Genomic DNA, 25,317 nt, shown 5'->3' with positions numbered 1-25,317 from the left:
GACACCATAACTATACACCATGGGCAGGTGTGGTTATGGTAGGGAGACGTAGAGGCACCATAACTATACATCATGGGGCAGGTGTGGTTGTATTAACTTACACCATGGGGCGGGGTAGTGTATGAGGCACCATAACTATACAATGGGGCAGGTGTGGTTATGGTAGGAACAGGTGTGGTTATGTTGAGACTATACACCATGGAGGCACCATAACTATACATCATGGGGCAGGTGTGGTTATGTAGGTTAACTATACACCATGGGGCAGAATAGGTAGGGAGACAATAGAGGCACCATAACTATACACATGGGGCGGGTGTGGGTTATGGTAGGAGACAGTAGAGCACCATAACTATATGGGGCAGGTGTGGTTATGGTAGGGTGATAGGGTAGGGAGACAGTAGAGCACCATAACTATACATCATGGGAGCACCATAACTATACAACATGGACAGGGTGTGGGGTAGAGGCACCATGGGGCGGGGGTTATGGTAGGAGACAGTAGAGGCACCATAACTATACACCATGGGGCAGGTGGGGTGAAGGCACCATAACTACACATGGGGCAGGTGTGGTTATGGAGAAATAAGCACCATAACTATACACATGGGGCAGGTGTGGTTATGGTAGGACAGTAGAGGCACCATAACTATACACATGGGGCAGGTGTGGTTATGGTAGGGAGACAATGTGAGGTGGTTATGGTAGGAGACACCATAACTATACATCATGGGGCGGGTGTGTGGAGGCACCATAACTATATACAGTAGAGGCACCATAACCTCACCATGGGGCGGTGTGGTTATGTAGGAATAGAGGCACCATAACTATACATCATGGGGCAGGTGTGGTTATGGTGGAGTAGAGGCACATAACTATACAACATGGGGCGGGTGTGGTTATGGTAGGGAGACAGTAGAGAGCACCATAACTATACACATGGGGCAGGGGCTGAGTGTAGGTGAAAGGATGGTAGGAGACACCATAACTGTACACACATAACTATACACATGGGGAATGGTTACATGGTGGATGGTAGAGTAGAGCACACATAACTACACCTGGGCATGGTAGGAGACAGTAAGCACCATAACTATACACATGGGGCGGGTGTGGTTATGGTAGGAGACTAGAGCACCATAACTATACACCATGGGGCGGGTACCATAACTATACACCATGGGGCGGGTGTGGTTATGGTAGGAGAGTGAGAGCACCATAACTATACAACATGGGGGCGGGGTGTGGTTATGGTAGGAGACAGTAGAGCACCATAACTATACACCATGGGGCGGGTGTGGTTATGGTAGGAAATAGAGCACCATAACTATACACCATGGGGCGGGTGTGGTTATGTGGGAGACAGTCCATAACTATACACCATGGGGCGGTGTGGTTATGGTAGGTAGAGGCACCATAACTATACAACATGGGGCGGTGTGGAGACTGTAGAGGCACACCATAACTATACACCATGGGGCAGGTGTGGTTATGGTAGAGACAGTAGAGGCACCATAACTATACACCATGGGGCGGGTGTGGTTATAGTAGGAGACTGTAGAGAGCACCATAACTATACACCATTATGGTAGGAGACATAACCTATATACAACATGGGCGGGTGTGGTTATGGTAGGAGACAGTTACTGGGGCGGAATGTGGTTATGGTGGAGACGTAAGGCACCATAACTATATTTTTTATGGTAGGGAGACACACCATAACTATGGGGCAGGTTGCGCCACCATTAACTATACACCATGGGGCAGGTGTGGTTATGGTAGGAGACTTTAACTATACACCCTGTCCATGTTACTTGTATGTTTATCGACGCCATTTGTTTTATCGACACTGAATCGAGTCGTCAAAGTGCCCCAATACCACACCCAGCCCATGACAGTGATATACCATCTGGGAGCAAACAAGATTTATTTAATGACTGCCAACTGTTCGTCTGGAAAGTAAGGCTTGGGGTCAGAACGGCAGCCCAGGTTTCAATGCATCAGTTTGAGCTAAATACTGTAACTGAAATATGTCATGATAACACTTGAAGTAAAGGTGAGGCTTAGAATCTCGGCATTGTGTGATGAAGGTAATATAAAAAAAAAAATATGAAAGGAAATCAGATTGGATGCACCCCATTAAGCTTTAGAGTAATGCCAGATGACTTTTCTGGCATTAAAAGTATAATCTGGTCAAACTTGGGCAGTCAAGGCGACCAGTGAATATAATAGTTTGTTATTGAAAGATCATTAATATGGTGCTAGTACTGAACGCGTAAGATCTACGCGTTTTTTAGAGCGAGAGTTGGAGACAAGACCGGCCAGAAACCAACACACTGTGGGACCAGATGTAAAATGAGAAATTAAAGGAACTAAGATAAAGGTCAGGTCGTAGAAAGGTAATTTTGCAAGTAGGGATCGATGCCAAACTCTGCCATTTGATTTACGGATGTCAAGAGGTACTGCACGGGTTTCACCATTGCAGCCTATTGATTGGTGGACTCAATGTGTGAGGAATGGCAGAACATTAGGTGTAGCGCGAACACTATGGAATCCATACAGCTGGATCAAAGACTATGTAAAAAAAATCCTGGGATATAAATTGAAGAGATGGATTAACCACTTCTGTCTGAAGTTGGATAAATGATAAGAAAAGCTCAGTAGTAAGAGAACTTAGTGAGAATACCATCTGGACCTGCAGGAACCTTGTCATTTTTTTTAATATCCGTAATCTTTTAATATCCGTACCGAATAATTTTCTTTAAATGTTCGTGATTTTATATACATACATATTTCATTCGTTTTAATTTTGAAGGCAGAAATTTCAAGAACCTTCAAGATCCACATGGAAAAAAATCCTCCTCTCATCCTCCAACAGTGTTGAAGTAGATGGGAAAAAAATTAATAATAGGTTAGTCTTCTGGGAAACCGCGGACCATCTATGACCGTGGGCGAGTGGCTACTGTCCTCGACACATTAATGGTGGACCACTTGTGTTATTGTTTGGATTCTAAACACTAGTTGATTTTTTTATTGATAATTTTTGCAGTTTGATTCTGATGACGTTATTATTACTTAACCTTGACTCAGTTTGTAGTTACCGAGTGTATATATATATATATATATATATATATATATATATATATATATATATATATATATATATATATATATATATATATATATATATATATATATACATATGAATGATTTTGTCTGTCTGTTAGGTAAGAGTGATTACCTTTTGTTATTACCGTCAAGATTTCTTTACGTGTATTTTATTTAAGACAACCTTCGCTATCTTAACATAACCAGACCTTACCTAAATTACATTGGGTTGGGTTAGGTTGTTAGGTTAGCCCAGGACTGATGATATTCGCTAACCGTTTATGTTTATTTTATATATTGTTCTCATATACACATTACTGTACTCTAAAAAAAACCTATTGAAAACATCGCCATTACACGCATGCACACGCACCCACACGGCCAATGGCTGACAAATGCAACACACGAATAAAACAAATTTTTAAGTTTCAATATTTGTGTGTGTGAAAGTGGGTCCCAAAGGCCTAATGCCCGTTGGTGGCAATGCGCACAGCGTACTACAATAAGTCTTTGGTACACAAGGCGACACCTTACTGGTAGCTGCTACACTCGACCACCACCTCCCCGACGGTAGTTAGGTGCATAGTGTATTTATTTACGACTGGGTGGCCTGGTGGTGCCCTGAGCGCGAGTTTTCTATGAAACGACAACAACCAACGAAGTAACTGTAAACTCAATCAAACAATTACAGGCTTCACATTTAATTTTTAAGTTTAGTTTAGTTTAGTTTAGGTAAGGTGGATCATATGAAGATCTTCCCCCCCAAAGTATCCAACTGAAGATCCTCCCCCCCAGGCTAGATCATATGAAGATCCTCCCCCCCCCATCCTCCCCCCCAGGCTAGATCATATGAAGATCCTCCCCCCCAAAGTATCAACTGAAGATCCACTGCCCCCAGTCGCGCTCATATGAAGATCCACCTAACCTAACCTAACCTATTGAGTACATGGGCAAAATCTGACTATATATATATATATATATATACCAACACAAATGTGGTCATAGTGACGTCAGGTAAGGTCAGGTTTGGTCATTGGTCAGGTCAGATCCTCCCATCCAGGCTTGATCATATGAAGATCCTCCCCCCCAAGTAGGTTTGGGGGGGAGGATCTTCATATGATCCGGTAAGGTTTAGCTACAATGACAAATGTTTACTGCACAATCGATAACCCAAATTAAAATTAAAACCCATTCTTTCGCGTTTTCAAAATCGTTTTTTCCTTGTATTGCAGTTAGTTGTCACCATATTATAACAACTTGCATCTTTACATCTCTAAACCGTTACTTATGTTACATTACACGTACAGTTCCCTTCACTAGTATGGCAGCCCTGTGTTTGTTTACATTCGACAGAAAGAAACTCGCAATAGTAAACATATATGGAATTAAACGAAAACAATATTAACACAAACATCTCAAGGACAATGATTTGTGGAATGTTTAAATGAGCCCTGTAAACGCACAAGTGAAGGGAACTGTACCTGCATACAGTATAATGAACGTCCCTATAATCCTCCTTCGGTAGCCTAGAACGCGCTTTGTCTCAACATTTCAGGAACGTGGCAAGACATACAGAAAACAACTTTGAATCAGACTATTTTGGCAACATGAAGAAAAACGCGAATGTTGGGTGAGTGGAGTGTGGTGAGGTGTGCTGTGTGGCGTGTTGGGTGGGTATGGTGTGTTGGGTGGGTATGGAGTGTGTTGGGTGGTCAGTGATGGCTGGCCGGATGGAGCTGAACGGCATAAGTTTGCCACTGGTTACTAACAGTGAGTGAGTGTGTGTGTGTGGGGGGAGAGGACAAAATGGTGGGGGTTGTGGTTGCTGATATGAGAGGATAATGTGACCGATTTTTAGTGTGACACGAGATAATGACAGATTGGAACAGTGTGACACGATATAATAACAGAATTGGAACAGTGTGACACGAGATGATGGCAGATTGGAACAGTGTGACACGAGCTAATGACAGATTGGAAGTGTGACACGATATAATGGCAGATTGGAACAGTGTGACACGAGATAATGGCAGATTGGAACAGTGTGACACGAGATGGCAGATTGGAAGTGTGACACGATATAATGGCAGATTGGAACAGTGTGACACGAGATGATGGCAGATTGGAACAGTGTGACACGAGCTAATGACAGATTGGAAGTGTGACACGATATAATGGCAGATTGGAACAGTGTGACACGAGATGATGGCAGATTGGAACAGTGTGACACGAGATGGCAGATTGGAACAGTGTGACACGAACTAATGTTAAAGATTGGGAACAGTGTGAAACGAGAGGTGTTAGATAAAGCGCTCGAAAAATGAGATAATTGAAAGCAACACCGACTATAACTGCCAAGACGATTCACACACACACACACACACACACACACACACACACACACACACACACACCAGTCCAGCCTGTGAATTATATAATGAACTCTGGTGTACAACGTCAACTATACGTGTAAAGTGCCATTAAGTCCCATTAAAGACAATTGTAATTACTGACTTTCTTCCAGGACTTAAAATAAAAAAAAATGAAGTAAAGGAAACGAAATATATACGGAACCTTTCGCTGACACCTGTTGCGTTTGTCGAAATATAGCGCTTAAATATTAATTAAATCCAATTCTTACTCTATAAAAGGACACTGATAAAAGGTATAGCTACGTTTAATAATCTTGTACTATCGTCTGTTTTATAATACCAACGTAAATTGAGGAAATGATGATAAATGTGCCTGTGGTGACGAAGTGGTGAGGCCCAGATGAGTCAGTCTGCCTACGATAAACGGTTGGTGTGCCTGACCAAGGTGGTAATCCTCCACCTTGGTTGTCTATACGCTTGCATCTCTCGCCCGCCGGGTCAACAGCTCTACTTTAGGAGGAAAGGTCACGCTACCAACCCCAACAAATATGGATCAGCAAAAAGCATCCAACGTGTACTCGGTGTCACATCTCTAATATTTCACAATGAAAAGTTTTTCTTCATAAATACCAGATATTTCATGGCCAAACAATGAGCCAAATCAGTTTCGACTACCATTCATCAGGTACCAACGTCAAGTTATCTTATACCACCGCATCCCACACTCGACACCGTGTTCACCTTTTAACGCCACACACTACGCAGCCACCCCAACAAAAGGAACCCCCAATGTTTCTTTGTTAACATTCAGCAGCTGACTGGGATCTCGTACGCTGGAATCGATCCATGACGTCACAATGACATCACGGTGTTTGAAGATGCTCTCCCGGATATGACGAGGTAAAGTGCCCTTACTGCTGAAGAAACATAGCCAATAGAACTTCAACTCTTGTTTCAATGAGTTAGGGGCGGGGAGTGGAAGAATGCAAGCTTACACCGGGAGCGGAATAGACGGACACGGGCGGGTGGGCGTGCGGGTGGTAGCCAAGACCAGTGGCAGGGCGTGACGTCACTACCTAGCACTGGATCAATGGGCGGCTGCCATCCCACACCCCGACATCGCCCCCCCCCCCAAACTCCCGCCGCACCAAAACTACCAGGACACTACTCCTAATAATCAATTACGGAGAAAAAACATTATCAAACGTGAGGCTTCAGTCTGGATTAATTTATCCAATATTTAACACTTCTGCCACATAAGACATTAATTTGATTCATAATAAAAATTCAATACACGCCTTACTTTAAGTCATTACAACGAAGACACCCTTTAACCGACTATTATATCTTCATACATTGTACTCGCAGCAGACGTTAAAATTAAAAGGCTAGTAAGACTTGATTGTACGGTGTGACGTCTGCAACTGGATACTGATATCCCGTCTCCCCATTCAACTAATTTAATGAGTGCACAGTTCAATGTGGAGAACGAATACTATACACAAGCTTAGATGAAGCACCGAGGGTTGCCACAGTACAATGAATCGGAAGGGAAAAAACATTCTAGAGAAAAACGGGTAGCCACAAATACAGCTGAAAACGACTGTCCGTCGCAATGTACCGGTAGGCCAGTACAAATTGACATGATTCCATGAAAAGTGTAGACGATACCACCTTTGTTTATAAATGTGTCATATTTTGTTTCTAGTCAACCATGCCCTCCCTACTCTAATGCCACAACTGATAATTTAATTTTCCAACTGTTGTTGGGACAGTATCTCTCCAATATGTCATGTATTCAAGCCTCGGTCTGGGTACACGTTATAAGGGTGTTAACCAGGATTCTGGTTTCCTCCTGTACTAACACTGGATAGACTCACCGCACTAATGGCTCGTCAGCTGGTGGTAAGTGGTGAAAATGTTATTTAAGAAATAAACCTGGTTTGTTACTTTGTTAGTGATAAACAATTCAAAAAGACTAACTCGTATGTTTAACAGAAGTTATTCTGACTAATGCAATGAAAGTTTTGTATTGATGTAGTGAGCGAGATGTAATATTACCGAAAGGAAAAAAATCTTGAAATTATAAGCTTTCTCTAAATTTTACCCTTAAATCTATTTTTCAGACAAATTTACAAATCAATTACTACAAGTGTCAATATGAAGTCTTCAATCTTATCCACATTTACAATTTTTGACCATAATGGGTTTTTATATACGTAGTTACTATTAACATAATCCATAATATTATATGCTTTATCTTTTAAATAATTATCGTTTTTCATTAAGAAAAATACCGGAAATGGGGATTTGGTGTGAATTTTTGCCTCTGGATATGGGGAATTTTAGGTTACAGCATCTGGCAACACTGACTCCAATCTCTAGCGTGTCTGCTGAGTGTCCACGCTTCTGACCCATATATCAGTCCTTACTATATAAAGCCTTTCAGCAGCCCTTTTTCTCAAATTGACTAGGTCTTTTTTCATTGGGTCTTCTAAATTATTAAATGCTGTTTTGGGTCGACTTATTGCTTTGATTTCCTTATCTACCATCACGGCTAATGTTACTTCCTAAGTACACAAAATTTTCCACTTGTTTAGTTTCCTGTTGCCTACCATAATTTTTATTTTAGCATTTATTTCCAATTTGGAAACAACCATTACTTGTCACCTTTTCCACTAATGTTAACTTGTTTTTGTAAAGCCACTTAACTATCCGTCATAAGAGCAGTACTATATCATCCTTCATGGCGTTTATTTTATATTACTTTACCATTATGTTTAGCCCTTCATTATCACTTGTAACTTCTCTCATTAAGAATTCTGAATATATACTGTATATAGGTGTATTATACAGTGTTAGAGCATGGGCGTCCACGGAGGGGGGACTGTAGCCTCCTGTTGCCAGTAATGATTCTTTAAAATTCTATTATTTCCTACATTAAGCCTGTTTTGCCAAGATGTCTATAAGTTTATTATACTTTACCTTATCAAAAGCCTTTTCAGAATCAATAAAACAGATACAGTACAGTACTGTATACAAATTTCCTTGGACTTCTAATGCCCTTTCACTCAAAATTCTTAAAACAAATATACCTTCTCTAGTTCCTTTTCCCTTTGTAAATCAGTTTTGCTCTTCAGATAACTCGCTCTCTACTGTATTCTAAAATTTATTTTACTTAAAATTATGTTTAATAAAACTTTAGTTATGACTTACTAAGCTTATTGTCCTAACCTGGGTGCACTCTAAGGCTCCTGGCAATATAAGTAATAAAATAAATATTGTATTACGTGAATCACTCGCTATTTCTTATTTTGTTTTTTTGTTTTTCTTTTTTACGGGGAATAGCCCACCTGGACACAGGTCATCGACCCACAATGGAAGGGGGGTAATAGGACTACAAAAATTAAAAATAGAAGAGAAAAAATACTGAATAAATCTACATCACGAAGATACCGGAAAACCAGCTTTTGAAGTGAGACAGATTGCAAAAGTATGGAAATACAGCATTTGCACTTATTTATGTACTGTATCTTTATACTGTACAGTATTTCTTATATACAGTACTTACTGTACATTTGCAGGGGTTACATCTCTGGAAATTTTTATAAATTTCAAAACCGTGAATTAATCCACACCAATGACAAAATGGAGGGGGGATTAAAAATACAAGTACGCATTGTACAGCACAGTACAGGTGCTCCTCTTCTTACAAACGAGTTACGTTCCTGAGGCTTGTGTGTAAGTCCAACTTTACTCTTGTAGATACCAAACATATTGTAAAAATGAAAAGATTATGGATATTTAGTACAACTATACCCTTTAATACAGCCTTAAAACCTGACTCACACTTCTCTTAGGTAATGTTTGTTCTATCTGGAATTTTCTTCAAAATAATCCAGTCTCATCCACATTAAACACCTGTTCTGGCAGGTAATCCCCTCAGTGATGAGGTTTGTATCTCTGAAAGTTTGTAAGGTGAATATTCTTAAGTAGAGGAGCACCTGTACTGTATATACATTAAATACTCCTTTGTTATAACATTCACTACTGTTGGATACTGATTTTTGTTATATAGAATAAATACACAGTTTGAGAATCTACGCCATATTTATAATGCCGTGGTAATTTTTTTTATCACTGACAATGTCAAATACTCTCTCCAGCATATATTCGGTGAAGATGATACTAGCTTCTTCATCCAAAAGAGTGAAAAGCACAGTAAGGCATACATCAGAGCTTAAAGGTCAGCAAAGACTGGCTTACAATCTTGTTAGGTGGATCATCTGCCTATTACTTGGAAAGCCAACAAAAAGGCCTTGGTGTGACAAGATATTCCAGCAGAAGTACAGTGGGGTATGCTGTAACGAACGGATCTTACTACGAATATTCCTATAACGAACGGTTTTACCTATAAAATTGAGAATGCTATAACGAACGAAACTCCTACAACGAACATTATTTAAAATTTTTAGTTATTTTTTTAATAATTTATTGTTTTTTATTACAAGTATTAATGATATTCTTTATTTCAGGGGTTTAGATGCATATTTATGTACTTTTTTACAATTTTTACAATTTTATTATATTTTTCAGTGTTAAGTGGTTGTATTTGGTGGCCTGGAACGGATTAATCCTATAACGAACGAATGCTATAACGAACAAGGTTCTAGAACCAATTAGATTCGTTATAGCATGCCCCACTGTATGTGTACCAATTTTTTTCCAAAAGTCAAACATTATTGAGAGGAAAATAACTTAGGAGTTTAGATACTTGTTGCTGCTGGACAATGCCTTCAGATAATATAGACTCAATGAGAGTGGTCCCAACCTTGTTCTCATTATATTCCCCCTTTGCAGTTACTAAGCTGTCTCATGGACCCCTTTCTTTTGAAAATATAATTGATATCCCAGTGTTAAAGATAGGACAGAAAAAAGGAAAACTATATTTTACCTATAACTGAGATATTGTGAGTTGAGAATCATTAAATTACCCCCAAAAAATGTAAATGGTGGCAAGATATGGTAGGTTTTTCATTGTTTTTTTAGGGGGTTAATGATAATTTCAGACAAAAACAAGACGAATTTCATCTATGGCACTTTTCTCATTTTTTACCCATAACTAAGATATCGTGAGTTGAGAATCATTAAACTACTGTACTAGGAAAGGTATTACAGTACAGTGACCCCTCGTTTAATGAACACCTCGGTTAACGTAATTTCGATTAACGAACTGCCTTCCATAAGGATCTTCAATTCGGTTAACGAAAAAAAATTCGGTTAACGAAGTTCTTACGAACCGACCTCAACATGTTTTCGCTTGCACTGACTGGGCAACCAGCTTTAGTATCAGTCCGCCAATACATTAATCGGTTCTAGGGCTTAAATTCCTTACTATTTTAGTAAATATCAAGAAGTTTATACTATTCAATAATTTTAAAAGTTTAATATTCAATTTTTTAGTCATTTTAACAATTATTGAACATAATTGAAGGTAAAGTGACTAGTTTAATGCGCGGCATCCAGCCTCTTAACACAGCAAACTGGAGTTATTCTCTCTCTGTTTTCACTGGAGGTAACGTCTTGCTTGAGACTCTCTTCAACTAAACGCTTTTTTTCTGTGTTTCCAAGCAAATTATTGGTCATTTTGACATATATTTTACATATTGACAATATATAATGCAGTGCAGTGTTGATTTAAAGAAAATAATCTTGAATTACACCAAGAGAGCTAAAATTTTATGGGTGAAATGGCGCCATGGGGTGACTTCTCTTCCACCCCAATGCCTTCTCTTCTTCCTTCTCCTCCACCCCCATTCTAAATCCCATCATCATCATCATCATCATCATCGTCCAGGAGCCTTCTACATACACACCTCAAAGTAAGTGAATTTTTCTACCATTTTTGTTGAATTTAGGAAATTTTCGGTGAGCTGGAACCAATTACCCAAAAACCCATTGAAACATTGGTTTCGGTTAACGAACTTTTCGGTTAACGAACGACCTTCTGGAACGGATTGAGTTCGTTAACGGAGGGGTCACTGTATGTGTATTGCAATTATTGCCATGAACCGAATCTCGGAAACTTCATCTTTGCAAACAATAGTTTAGAGCAGGGGTGTCAAACTCATGGCCCGTGGGCCAAATGTGGTCCTTGGGATGGTCAGCGGGATGACGGTAAAATTTATCAGCCTGAAATTATGGTAGATATACAGTAATCATGTTTATTTAGTAAAATGAATTTTACATACTTAAGATCAGACAAACCCAAATGAGGTATTCCTGGTAAGCCAGGTAAGGCAATTGTGTGAAGCTGTAAACTTCAATCCTGCAAAATGTGATATACCACTTGTGTTGGCCCTGAAGAGGGTAACTAAAATAAGAATTGGCTCTCAAAAGGATTTGAGTTTGACACCAATGGTTTAGAGTCTTTAGACAATTCTAAAGCACCATTCTTCTATGAGGTTTTCCTCACAAAGGACCTACAGGTAGAACAGACATGCAGGTTATGTATACCCCAAAAACCAACGTCCCATCAACCGCTGATTCGCATAATCGATGATTACATTTAGGGGAAATAACCCGCAAGTTTCGTTGATACCCCGGAGATCCAACTATTGGAGAAGAACAACAGAAATGTTTTGAATTTGACGGGCGGTGGAGTGGTGCGAATTCTTGGTTGGGTTAGGTTGGGTTGGGTTGGGTTGGGTTGGGTTGGGTTGGGTTGGATTGGATTGGATTAGATTCGATTAGGTTAAGTTAGGTGACATCTCAACTTGATTTTTACTAATTTCCATGAGTTTGTATTAATTGTTAGTTCAAGACCACCCATACAGATCATGCTTCTACTACTCATCTCAAAGCATCTTACCTTCCACATACAATGCAAGACGTGCAATGGAAGTCTTTTTGAACTCAACGTGCAAAATAACATCAACATGACGTAAACTTTCTGTATGGGTCACTTTCATCATACCAACAGTCACTGTGTTATGAGACAGAAAAGTGATTTAATTTTTGTAAAATTTTAGTGCTAAAAGTATTTAATAGGTGTCTGATGATAATTACTGCAGCAATATTATGCAGCACAAGAAGCAGGGTATGTGATTCATTCCAAGCATAGCATTAATGTATGTGACGCAGAATAAGCAAGGCGGGATAACGAGCCACCTACTCACACTGGTTGTTGATATATGGCATCTCCTAGATCCGAAAATGCTCCAGACATCCTCCTATACCTGTGGAATTAATCAACCAGTGCATAAGGAAGCTTTGTTTTATTTTTTCTTCGCCAGGCTTGTGATTGAAAATAAAGTACAGCTGCTCCCTGACTTACGACTGGGTTAGGGACCCAAATCCAGGTCGTAAGTCGAAGTGGCCGTAAGTCGAAAATGCTTAAATAATACATAGAAAATCTAAAATGGGGGTCTCTTTTTCTTCTCAGCACCACAAAACTCTCACTTTTAAGCTTGCCAGCCATTTTAAAGTGAATTACAAACGAAAATTTTGTCAGTACACGGCTCATTCACTGACGTTGGGACTCGAAAATACGTAATTTGAGAAAATTTTGGTACGACTGAGGCGGTCGTATGTGTGGGTGGTCGTAAGTCGGGGAGGAGCTGTATTGTATAGAGTTAGACCTACACAAATAATATGTTTTCTGCTTGTAATGTTCTGTCTATTTTCTTGGGCAAAGGTGTGGCACAAGAACTGAACTGGATATCGATGTAATCGGTCAAGTACCCAGTAACAGTTTTGTGATAAAGAATGTATTAAAAAAACAACTACAATACTCTACTGTACAGGTATTACTCGTAACAATAAATTTGTATAGTAAACAGCTCCTCCCTGACTTACGACGGAGTTAGGGACCGACATCCAGGTCTTAAGTCGAAATGGTCGTAAATCGGAAATGCTTAAATAATACATAAAATAATCTAAAGTGGGTGTCTCTTTTTCTTCTCAGCACCACAAAACACTCATGTTTAAGCTTGCCAGCCATTTTAAAGTGAATTACAAATGAAAATTTTGTCTGTGTATTGACTTTGGGACTCGAAAATACGTAATTTGACCAAATTTTGGTACGGCTGAGGCAGGTCGTAAGTGCGGGTGGACATAAGTCGAGTACAGTAGGTCGTAAGTCGGGGAGGAGCTGTACGTAATAAACTGAAATGTGTTAAATATGGGGCAAAAACTTAAAACAATAATTCCCATACTTTGCATGAATTTAAAACTTAAAATTACACTTTATGCAGGCAGTACCAGTCACACCACCTTATACCATTTGTTGTCAGCCCAAAAGCCAAGTAATAAAACCTAAGCAAGATACGAGGTAAAAATTAATGATTTTATGTTTCCTGTAAAGATGACCTGATTGGAAATAATAATCTGCACTATTGTTATATCAGTTTAGCCACTTATCATCTTACTAGCCATTTGGGCGGTTGGACTATCTAGTGTTAGTACAGGAAGAAACCAGGGACCAGGAAACCTGTGCTGTTTGGTAGGGTCACACTGGATAAGCCAGCTGGGCTAATAGAATCAAATAGTTACTAGCCCTTCCAAAATTTTAAGAGACATTAATAAAAAAAAACATTTAAATTTCAATAATTGACATATACTGGGTAGGCCTACATAGAAAGTGTTTTTGTTTACTTTGATACTTTATTTAGCTTAACAAAATGTAAATTATATTCAAACTTCAAATACTGACATGATGCACAACATATTATAATATGGATAATCCATTTCCTTGTTTACTTTAGATCATTACCTGAAATTTATAAAAAACTTTAGATTCTCTTAAAAAACTACTGTACTGTATGTATATGTAACCGAGGTCTTTCTTCTTCACTGGATTTGGTCAATAAGTTTCTGTACATGCTCCTCTGTGCTGCAGCTATGTGTGTGGTTATAGCCATCATCACGGCAGCTCCAGTCGTTAAAAATCTGTTGACGACTTCATCTGGATTGAAGTTGCTAACAATATCTGACTGCAACTGGACCACTAGGAGATCTGTCAAGTGGTCATCGGTGAGACGACTGCGCCAGTCTATCTTGATGAGCTTGACCTGACTCAAGCCACGTTCAGCATCAGCAGAACTGATTGGAATGGACAGCAAAAGGTCAACGAAATAGAGAAAGGAGCCACACTTTTCTCTGTATGATTCATTTATTTGCTCCCAGGACAGTTTTGAAACAGGTGATATCTTACTCACTTTGTAGAGATAGCATTTGAGTACAGCCCATTCAGTCTCCAGCTTGGTTGGATCCACTTCTGCCTCACTTAGTGTTTTCTCAAGAGACTGAGCCAGTGCTCCCACAGTGGTGTCTCCGAAACCTTCATTCCCTGTGTATTCTGCAGGCCACAGCTTGAGATCCAGAATCCATGAAATATGCAGAACTGCACTGACCATGTCAATAAATCTTTTCTTTAGACTTGTAAACAGAGGTGTCAGCAAATCATGCCTTGCAGCCATGAAGGCGCTATTCCTATCACTCGGCTTCTGTCCTTGGAATATGGTAGTGTCACCTTCCAAAATCTTCCTCAGACTGGGTCCTGGACTTGTCAAATATTTAGTGAGTAAATCAACTGAGGCCTGAATTTCAGCCATGATAGCAGAAACATTGGTATGTCTGTGATGAAACTGATCTGAAAGGCACCCAAGGCAATGCAAGATATCCAGAAGAAAGTGGATGTACTTGATTACATCAACACTGGTTAGAAGTATTAGATAGTTCTTAACTCTTCTGGACGAATCAAATTCCTCATACCATAACGTTTGGAATGATCTAGATCGTGTTGATTGTTCATATTGATGCTGCTGCTCTTACTTTTCTTCTCTGGTTTTGTGTTTTATGCTTGGTGGTGGATTAATATTCTTCCACATAACAAACAATCCCCTATAGTGGCTCCTGATGATTAATAATAATGTCTGTGTTAGTCAGACATCACGTCAATACTGTACAGAGGTATGAGTTGCACCGAGATCGCCGACTCCCTGGGAGCAGCAGGGCGCAACAACCAAGTACGCGGGTTCATGTGTACAACACACGTTTGCTCTTGCAATGCTTTTTAAAAACCGGGCACTAAGCATTTCCTTATGGTAAAGCAGACTGTCAAAAATATCAGTTTTTGTTCAAAACTACAGGATATCTCATAGACACTGCAAGTCTGACTGACATGCTAGTTGCCTGCCAGGCAATTAAAAAACAGTAAATTTCTCTAAGACCTACTCACCCTTCTGATATTTTAGCCGCCTCGGGCGGCCGGGCGTATGCGAATTTCTACCCCTAGATAAGACCCTTCTCACTTGCGTCCCGGCCGAGGCTCAAACCCTTGACAACTTGACATATTGGTGTGTTATGCTGTACCACTAACACCAAAATAAATAAATAAATATATATATATATATATATATATATATATATATATATATATATATATATATATATATATATATATATATATATATATATATATATATATATATATATATATATATATATATATTATATATATACATCACAAATAATCAGAAACAAATGTAGTATTAAAAATGTTGAGTCTACCCTCAAGGTTCCTCCATTCTTATGTTCGAATGGGACCACCAAGTTTCAGCGGAAAGCCCTTCTTCAGACACGTCACTGAACCAATTACCATGCAATAAAAAGTCTCGGTTAACCCCTGGATACCATGTGGGAAGGACCATAAATGTGGAGTGTGGCAGTGGTTGCCGTGGCTCCCCCCTCCCATCTTTTTTGTTCGCTCTGCCTTCCAGATCAATTTGGCACCCTATTTGAACCATAAAAGGTGGTAAACATGGTTTTTTTATCTTATTGATGAAACTGATAATTGTTATGCGCAGGAGTCAACAAAATGGTAAAATAAAGTGAAAAGCAGGGAAAAATGTGCAATTATTGCAATAAATGCTTCCCCATGCTTCTCAGAGTATTTCTATGTGCTTATAAGTGCTTTAATGTAATTCTGAGTGCTTCTCTGTAATTATGAGGTATAATTAATGTGTACAGTTATTTTCCTCTTTTTTTATGGGGGGGGGCTAGAACTGGGGTGGTTAACACTCTTTGGGAGAACTGGTCCATAAATCCTGTTTTCTATGACCAGGAGAGACAGAAAATGGTCAGTCTGGAGATCACTGAATGTCCAACTCCTCGTTCTGGCCATCAACTGGAAACTCTGTTCCCTTTAGGAATACAAGAAACTAGGTATGGTTGACAAGGATACTGTAGTTATGAATACATCACCTCCTCCTGTGCTTAGGTGTATGTGAAGGTGGCTCTATCATGTAGACACTGTCATAATAACATGGGCTATCTAATTGCCTTTTATCATGAGTGATTTCAGGATCCAGCCCCACATTCCCCAAACTGAGAATTCACCAAATCACACTACAGAACATCTAGACTTTACACACACAGTATACTAGGGATGCCCTGATTGAAAATCAAACATGTATAGTAGTAAAACACATAACAGTGTTAATTCAGGCTTGAAAATTAATGACAATAAGAGTTTATGTTGGCCACATACCGATGACCATGATTTTATTTAGTTTTATTTGTCTTTAATTTTTAAAGGACATTACAGCTAAGCAGACACCAACAATGGTCCCTACCACAGTAAATTTCCAAGCCTGTTAACCGTCCTAAATAATGGGGTACTCACAGTGGTGCAGATGAAACAGCCTCATGTATTTCAGTGATGACTTCATTAGCTTTCTGCACTCTGGCCACCATAACAACATCACGGCAGCATCATACAACACCCAATAAAGCCAACAAAAAAAAGGTGCACTAAATTTGAAGAAATATAGATTCTACCAAATTTTACATAGAAGAAAGCAAATTAAGAAAATGTTCTGTGCTATTTTTTAATGCAACTGCCATCATCAAGTACAGTACTAGACAAGAACTAAAATCAAGCAATACTTCATATTTACAGACACTCTCACACATGTACAGTTCTTGGTTGGTAAAATGCTGCATGTTTTTATCACTATAAAAGCAAAGCAAATCTTTCTTGTGGGTAAATCACTAATTTTTAGCAGCATCAGTCTTGACTGGTTCACAAAAGTTAAGACTTTGAAGCCAAAATAAAGCTTAAGAACAGGTCCAGTTGACAGGCCAGATCATGAATTACACAGTTCAGGTAATGTGACTTTTGTTGAGAATATGAATATGGAAAATCAGTTTCTTGTATCTACAAGAAATATTACAATACGAGTTAAGACTACTACAGTACTGTACTGTACTCAAGGGATTAATTCCTTTACTCGATCAATTCATTCACTGTACAGTACTTAGTACACTTGCCTCACACTAATGGGGATAAAGAGTTTATGCAATTACTCTTTTGTCTTGCAAAACCTGTCAAAATGCTTTAAGTAAGTCTTAATTTCTATACAACTACAGTACATCTATTTGCCACTTTACATCAAGTTGCATTATGCTTCTTGCTAACACAACTGTGTCTGTGATGTCATGTGAAGTACTGTTCTTTTCTTGGTGTAAACAAAACACTGAATTACTGAGGGATGGTTCCACACGAAAATGAATGTTTATATACCCATGCTACAGGCTGTATTAAAATTAAATACTGTACTGTATAGTACTGTATTTGCGAGACATTTATAAATCAAACTGTCTTGTTACTGTATTCCTTGTATTGAAATTTTCCATGATATGAGAAATTTATTAACTGCTGTATTGCATTAAGTTGGTTTCTTCTTGCATGCAACAAAACATAGAAAATAAATGGACATTCAAATAATATAAACAAGAAATACAGAAAATGCTGACCTGACACCTTTCACCCATACACCATGTCACAAATTTTATAAAATGGAAGATAAGTACCTGTACTGTAATTTACAAAAAACTTAGTTAAGTAATTGATATTACCGGGTACTTACTGGTTATACTGTACATAGTAGTTCAGTAAATGACTATTCAACACTATCAATACCGTATATGATGGGAATAAAGTACAATACTGTTACTTTTCAAAAATGTGTTAAAGACTTATAATTTACACTGGGTTCTGGGAAAAATGATTATCCAACAATTTCTGTACTTACACCGTAGAAAATACTATGAAGAGCACCCAACACATCCATTAAAGCATACAACAATATTTAAAATACAGGCATAAAATTTCCAGCAAAGGATGAGAGCAAGCCAAAGAACTAGTATATAAAACCTAAAGCCTGGCCTCTTTAAGATGCATTACTTTGATTATTACCTCCTACGAATGTGTAAAATAATGTACTTACACAGGTAAACTTTGGACATATTGAGTGCTAAAACAAGAGAAAATATGAATTACTTTGATTAATTAAAATAAATACTGTACAGTATATAGATTAAGATGTAACAAGTTCAGGAACATCATGAAAAATAACACAAAAATCAGAATTTTAGACTAAATTATACTATACACTTATCTAATGATTCACTACACAAAAGAAAATTCACATTAATAAATATAAAAAGAAAATCACTAAAGAAATCCTCCCATAATTCCTTTAAGACTAATTTAAAAACTAATCTTGTTTTCTGTATTATCAATATTTTATGCATGACACAGAGTGGACACAAGCAAAAGCAACACAGACCCTGTAATCATGTGCAGTAATTCAGTCTCTCTAACTGCTCTAACAGATGTGATCCTCTTTTCGTGCTCATTTATCACAATACGTCCCAAGATTCTCAACTGCTTTAGAAAAAACATTTATGGTACCTTTTCCCTAAGTAATTAATAGAAAATTAATTGCCATATATACTCTTAAGGTATTTCATTGTTTAGCATCCAAGAAAATTTTTTTAAACATTAAAGGTTCTCATTGAATGGTCCTTCGTTAAAGATTAAAAAAGTATTGTTAAAACGTGGTTAAATTGATAACTTCTATGAAACCTGATTCAACTTATCATTATTTTAGAATAACAAACACCTCCCATATTGTTCTAAAAATAAAACAACTTCTAAACAAGAAAATATAATAAACCTTATGCAAAATATTCTACACCTAGAAGTAAGTGCTATCGGCTCATGTTGCAGTATCATCTCGGACTGGCTGTCCTCTTTTTTTCCTGTATGCATCATCTTCGTTTCTCAAAAGTTTCAAGCATGGGATTAGGGTATAACTCATTTACTTTTGCTACCCATCTTGAAGGCTTTTACCTCCAAAACTATGAGGGAATGCCAGAAAAAAACTTAGGTAGCAAGAAATTTTGCTCAGAGTTCATTAATATACCATCTTGCTACAATGACCTCCAGCCCACTAGTCAGTGGTGTTACTCGCTGGGCTCCCCCGCCAAGTTACCATATACGTACCACTTTTTGAACGAATCATTTCAGTGAAATCACTCCGTAGGCAGATTGTACACACACTGCTTCTTCCTGAATGCCCTTCCCTTCCTACTGTTCCTCTCTCACCTTATCTTTCCAACTACGGTATATATTTTTTGTTTGGTCGTCCCCTCTTTTTAGTAGCTGGAACCAAATGAGTGACCATTTATTACACAAACCAGGTGATCTAGATGTACACTACATCATATTTGATCATAACAAAGTGACCACTTGATGTAACTATCTTTCGAAGACATATCTGCAACCCACAATTCACCAAGAAAAATATTTCAAAGAATATGTACTGTATGCTGCTGCCATTTAAGGTAAAAAGATCACTGAACCTTAATGGTATCCTCTTCAGGAAAAGCCACTCTACATTTTGTCCTGCCCATACAAATGGGTTCACTCTCCTCTCATTGTCAGCCCTGCCACTGTTCTTTGTTTTGTTAAATTTGCATTTCATAGCTTTGAAGTTTTCTTTGTCTAGTTGTTGTTAACTCTTTGGGAGAGCGATAAATTTAAACCTGTTCAGTATTCTCAACACCTAAGGATTTTATTCTGGCTACCACCAGAAAATTTATTAAGCTTAGAGAAAACCTCCAGCAGTAAGAAGGTAAGACATCGTTCCTTTATTTCAAGCTGTACTGCATTGGCATAAAATTTAAAGCTATTAAGCAGTCCCCTTCTTTTAATGTAGGAAGTTTATAGTTAACCTGTTAGCAGCTGTAGACTGATACTATTTATGTTGTTCCATAGTTCTTTAAGCTATGAGCCTGTGGACTGACATTCTATTACTGTGACTGTTAGGAATGACTCTCAACAAAATGTTCTTGATAATTTAGGTGTACAGTACAGTACATGCTTCAGTGGTCAGCCATGGTACTTGAATGATAATTTCATGCAAAACTGTGAAAGTGTTAAAGTTCCGGTAGAAAAAAAGTGTTTGTCAAAGCAATAACACTCTACCTCCCCTCACACAACAGTACAGTATAATGTTGTACAGTAAAACTAACCAGCACCAAAATGAAATACTGTTCAGTACTAATAAGTCCTCCAAAATCAGCTAGAATTATTGGTTTGAATACTGTGAGATGAACTGCCATATTTATTGCTATGAAAACCAATAAAATTGATACATAGCATATCATAAAATACAATAACACATATTTGAAGCACAAACAAGCCCCTTCCACACACAAACCATCCTCTGGGGGACGCGACACAGTTCAGCCAAGCCGTATGGCATTACGTAACATCGGGAGAAAGTTGAGCCGCACAGCTACTCATCCCCTCCACACACACACACACACCTTGGCTCTTCATTTTTCTATTTTATATTATATTTTCTTAATTGCTAAGCCATATCGCTTATATAGAGTGGAATAAGTACTAACGAAGTCTATTTTTCTGATACACGAATTTGCGAGGTCAGCCTGCAGCACTGTGCATTGTAGGATTTATTGGGGGATCCTAAAAGTGAGATTCAATTAACCGGAAAACCTCTTTATTCGACACCTCCTTATTCCAGTAGGTGCCGGATAACAGGGATTTTACTATACTGTAAAGTACTGTATTCTCAAGCTACAGTGGTCCCTCGGTTAATGAACGGTTCGATTAACGAAATTTCGGTTAATGAATTATCTCCCATAAGGATCTTCAATTCGGTTAACGAACAAAACTTTGATTAACGAAATCCTTACGACAAACACGTTTTGTTGTGAGCATCAGCTGATGGGCTAGTCTGCCAATTCAGTAATCTGTTCTATGTTTACATTCGTTTCCAGTGGAGTAAATAGCAAGAAAGTTGTGCTCTTTAATATTTTTGCATTTTTTATATTAAAAGTACTAGTCATTTTAAAATTTAGTTAACATATTGATAATATATGCAGTACAGGGAACTAGCTTTTTGTGCACCCATCAGCCGCTTGACTCACCCATCAGGCATCAGTTTAGTTTTGTTTACAGTGGAGTGAACATCGATTTTGTTGGCATCTTGAATATTTTTGCATTTTTACATTAAAATTATTGGCCATTCTGAAATTTAGTTAACATATTGATAATATATAGCGCAGTGCAGTGTTGATTTAAATAAAATACTCTTGAATTACACCTAGTGAACTTAAAATTTTATTGGTGAAATTACGGCATCATGCATGGGTCCCCTGAAAGGTGATTTCTCCTCCATCCCCACTTCCTTCTCTTCTCCCTTCTCCTCCATCCCCACTTCTAATTCCCATCATCATCATCAACCAGGAACCTTCTGCATACACACCTCAAAGTAAGTGTACTTTACTGCATTTTTTTTTTAGTTTGTATGCCCTTGATACATTTGCAGTCGCTATATTTTACAAATGAGCAAAACACTGAACAGCAGTTTCTTTCACAGATGTACTCTTATGTACTCTTATGAGCAAGTCATGTCAATACTTTTTCTAAGCACAGTACAGCATTTTAATCCCTTCCCTTCACTTTCCACAACTGTCTTGTGTCACTCTCCCATATAATTTCCCTGTTTCTCTGGGGTCTCTATATCTCACCCAAGATTGGAAGAGAACTAAAGGTAATAGAATAAAAGAACAAAAAAATACCTAACCATCTCTTTAAGTCATGAAAAAAAAACTTGGTTATTAAATTCATCATTAAGTAAATCCAACCATAGTTTATACCAACATAAACTTTTAATTTATGTACTTACGTTTGAGATTCACGAACGGTTTTCATGGAATTATTGAAGTCCTCAGTAAACTCGCGCCAGACAGTGATTCCTAGTCTTCGCTTGAGATCTTGTGCAAGCTTCACTTTTGAGCCCAACACCTGTCGGAGGGTCTGAATTTCCTCCTCAGTCTGCCAGAAATAAAACAGTTCATGATATCTGCAGTATACCACCTGTTCTCTACATAATGTAATGAAATACGAGGAATTGATTCCATATAACCAATAACGTCACGAGTAACCCCGTTGATTAATGCACCTTAGATACTCAGCCCCAGGGGATGAGTTACCAAATAGGAAATATAACTTTACTAAGTTTTCGTGAACTAAAGTTACAATGAAATCATTTTGAACGAAATGTGAAACACTATGATCCTATGTTAAATTCATCTGCAAATATAGTAATTCCAGGTGTACATATTATGATGCTAAAAACCTAACAGGTGTTTGTGTAAATATAGCAGTTTGTGGGTTACAGGTATGTACTGTATGTGAGTGCATTACAATGCATAGTTATGGTGAAGCAAGATCATAAACTTATATATTGTACTGTACAGCTATCACCTTTGAATGATAATATCCATCTCTCAGCCACCATATTTACAGGTATTCCCTCAAGACATCACAAGTAGGAAATATAATTAAAATTTTGTTCAAAAGATCTGTTTATTGTTTGAGTAAATAAGAAAAAGACCAAGTGTAAATTAAAAGAAAATTAATGGCCATTAGTGTGAGCAATTTTTTATCAAAAAATTTGGCTGGTTAATGTAGAAAGAAGTTCATTACAGGGGACAGTACTATAATTTATTTGTCAGACCCTAAAACATGAAGGTCGTTATACTGTACCAAATTCTTAGTACTGTACTGTAATTGATTATTCATTAACTGGGAGCTTAGGTATTCAGTGACAGTAATACAGGCAGTTTTAACAACAGTCAACTGTCTCTTAAAAACAGAAATGAAATAAAGTCACGTTTGCTTTATTAACTTAAGAAAATAAACAAATGCACAATTCTGAAGGTAATTTACATTACAATTTTGTGGTTACCTTGGTGAGCTCAGCCTTCCATTCTTCTCGCTGCTTTTCCTGCTCTTCTGGCGATAAGGCATTGAAGGTGTCGTGGACGCCACTGTCTGGAGTCACAGTATCGTAGGTTATTTCCTCTGCTGCAAACAAAATACGTACACATGTATCAATGACAGTGTATGTAAATGAATAACACAATTTCAATGTAATTTGAGGCAATTCAGAAAGTTTTCTGATTGCATTTACATCTCAATGTACATTAGAAATATATTCAACAGTGACTTCCATATTATAAAGAATAAATCTAGCTTAGAAATCCAAAATAAATTAGATATTTTACTTTAACAGTCAAGACAATCCTTCAGCAAGATGGTCACATATGGAGCCTTCCATGTTCACATAATGACATCACATTAAGTGTTGTACATTTCATGTGACAGGCAGTGCAACCCAATCAGCCAGTAATTCAACTTGTAGAAAAAACTGCTTAATGATGTATGTTGCTCTGTTTTCAGCATTTCTTCCATCTGTTTATCTGTCTCCAAGAGGATACTTTTTCTTTGAAGATTAACTACAATACAGTATTTTCCAACCAATATGGTTCATTATATTTGCAGCATATTATTGGTAACTGGGTGAATGGATCAAATTACAAGACATCAAGTTTGTACTAAATTTATGAGGGAATGGAACAGCAATAACGAAACTTATTTACTGTACTTTATTCTGGTTTATCTACTCAATGCAGTTACAATGAAATATACCTTACCATACAGCTATTTCTAGAAAACACACCCAACTTAGACATGATTAAACAGTACAGAACAATCCTATTTTTAAGAGGTGGCATGGGACCAAATTCAATCATTATAAAAGGAGTGTCATTAAAACCTTTTAGCCTGCTACACAAAGTCAGACTTTTGCTCACATTTGTCTGGACAACAAAGTCTGCACAGACAAAACTGAACTTGTGTAGGGGATATTTGTGGACTGTGCAGACCGTTTGCCAGATTAGTGCTAACTTATGTACCGTACCCACCTTCCACCCTGACTACACATTACAGTATTAAGTTGCTGCCAACACCTTTCTTACATACAGTACTGTGTGTGTGTGTGTGTGTAGGAGTACTGTGTGTGTGTGTGTTGGAGTACTGTGTGTGTGTGTGTGTAGGAGTACTGTGTGTGTGTGTGTGTGTGTGTGTGTGTGTGTGTGTGTGTGTACTGTGTGTGTGTGTGTGTGTGTTGAGCTGTGTGTGTGTGTGTGTGTGTTGGAGTACTGTGTGTGTGTGTGTTGGAGTACTGTGTGTGTGTGTGTGTGTGTGTGTGTTGGAGTACTGTGTGTGTGTGTGTGTGTGTTGAGTACTGTGTGTGTGTGTGTGTGTGTGTGTGTTGGAGCTGTGTGTGTGTGTGTGTGTGTGTGTTGGAGTACTGTGTGTGTGTGTGTGTGTGTGTGTGTGTGTGTGTGTGTGTGTGTGTGTGTGTGTGTGTGTGGTGGAGTACTGTGTGTGTGTGTGTGTGTGTGTGTGTGTGTGTGTGGTGGAGTGTGTGTGTGTGTGTGTGGTGGGTGCTGTGTGTGTGTGTGTTGGAGTACTGTGTGTGTGTGTTTGTGTGTGTGTGTGTGTGTGTGTGTGTTGAGTGCTGTGTGTGTGTGTGTGTGTGTGTTGGAGTACTGTGTGTGTGTGTGTGTGTGTGTGTGTTGGAGTACTGTGTGTGTGTGTGTGTGTGTG

At 38.2% G+C, this 25,317-nt stretch overlaps 1 protein-coding gene across 11 annotated transcripts in view; it reads right to left on the bottom strand.

The window, feature by feature from the left end:
• The window catches only part of LOC121880144 (tumor protein D54-like), a 97,679-nt gene that overhangs the window by 50,068 nt on the left and 22,294 nt on the right, over positions 1-25,317 (bottom strand). For 4 of the 11 annotated variants that reach the window (XM_042387234.1, XM_042387233.1, XM_042387223.1 and 1 more), the window contains 5 exons: positions 23,612-23,730; positions 22,547-22,695; positions 18,773-18,799; positions 17,167-17,226; positions 12,659-12,718 (listed from right to left, as the gene is read on the bottom strand). In XM_042387234.1, the coding sequence (XP_042243168.1) occupies positions 12,659-12,718; positions 17,167-17,226; positions 18,773-18,799; positions 22,547-22,695; positions 23,612-23,730 (415 nt within the window). The remainder of the gene's footprint in view (positions 1-12,658; positions 12,719-17,166; positions 17,227-18,772; positions 18,800-22,546; positions 22,696-23,611; positions 23,731-25,317) is intronic. The other 7 variants (XM_042387225.1, XM_042387226.1, XM_042387224.1 and 4 more) reach the window with 7 other exon arrangements.

Source organism: Homarus americanus, unplaced genomic scaffold, assembly GCF_018991925.1.
Source record: "Homarus americanus isolate GMGI-L3 unplaced genomic scaffold, GMGI_Hamer_2.0 scaffold30108, whole genome shotgun sequence".
In the NCBI taxonomy this organism is placed as follows: Eukaryota; Metazoa; Arthropoda; class Malacostraca; order Decapoda; family Nephropidae; genus Homarus; species Homarus americanus.
This window is presented reverse-complemented; position numbering and strand designations above follow the sequence as displayed.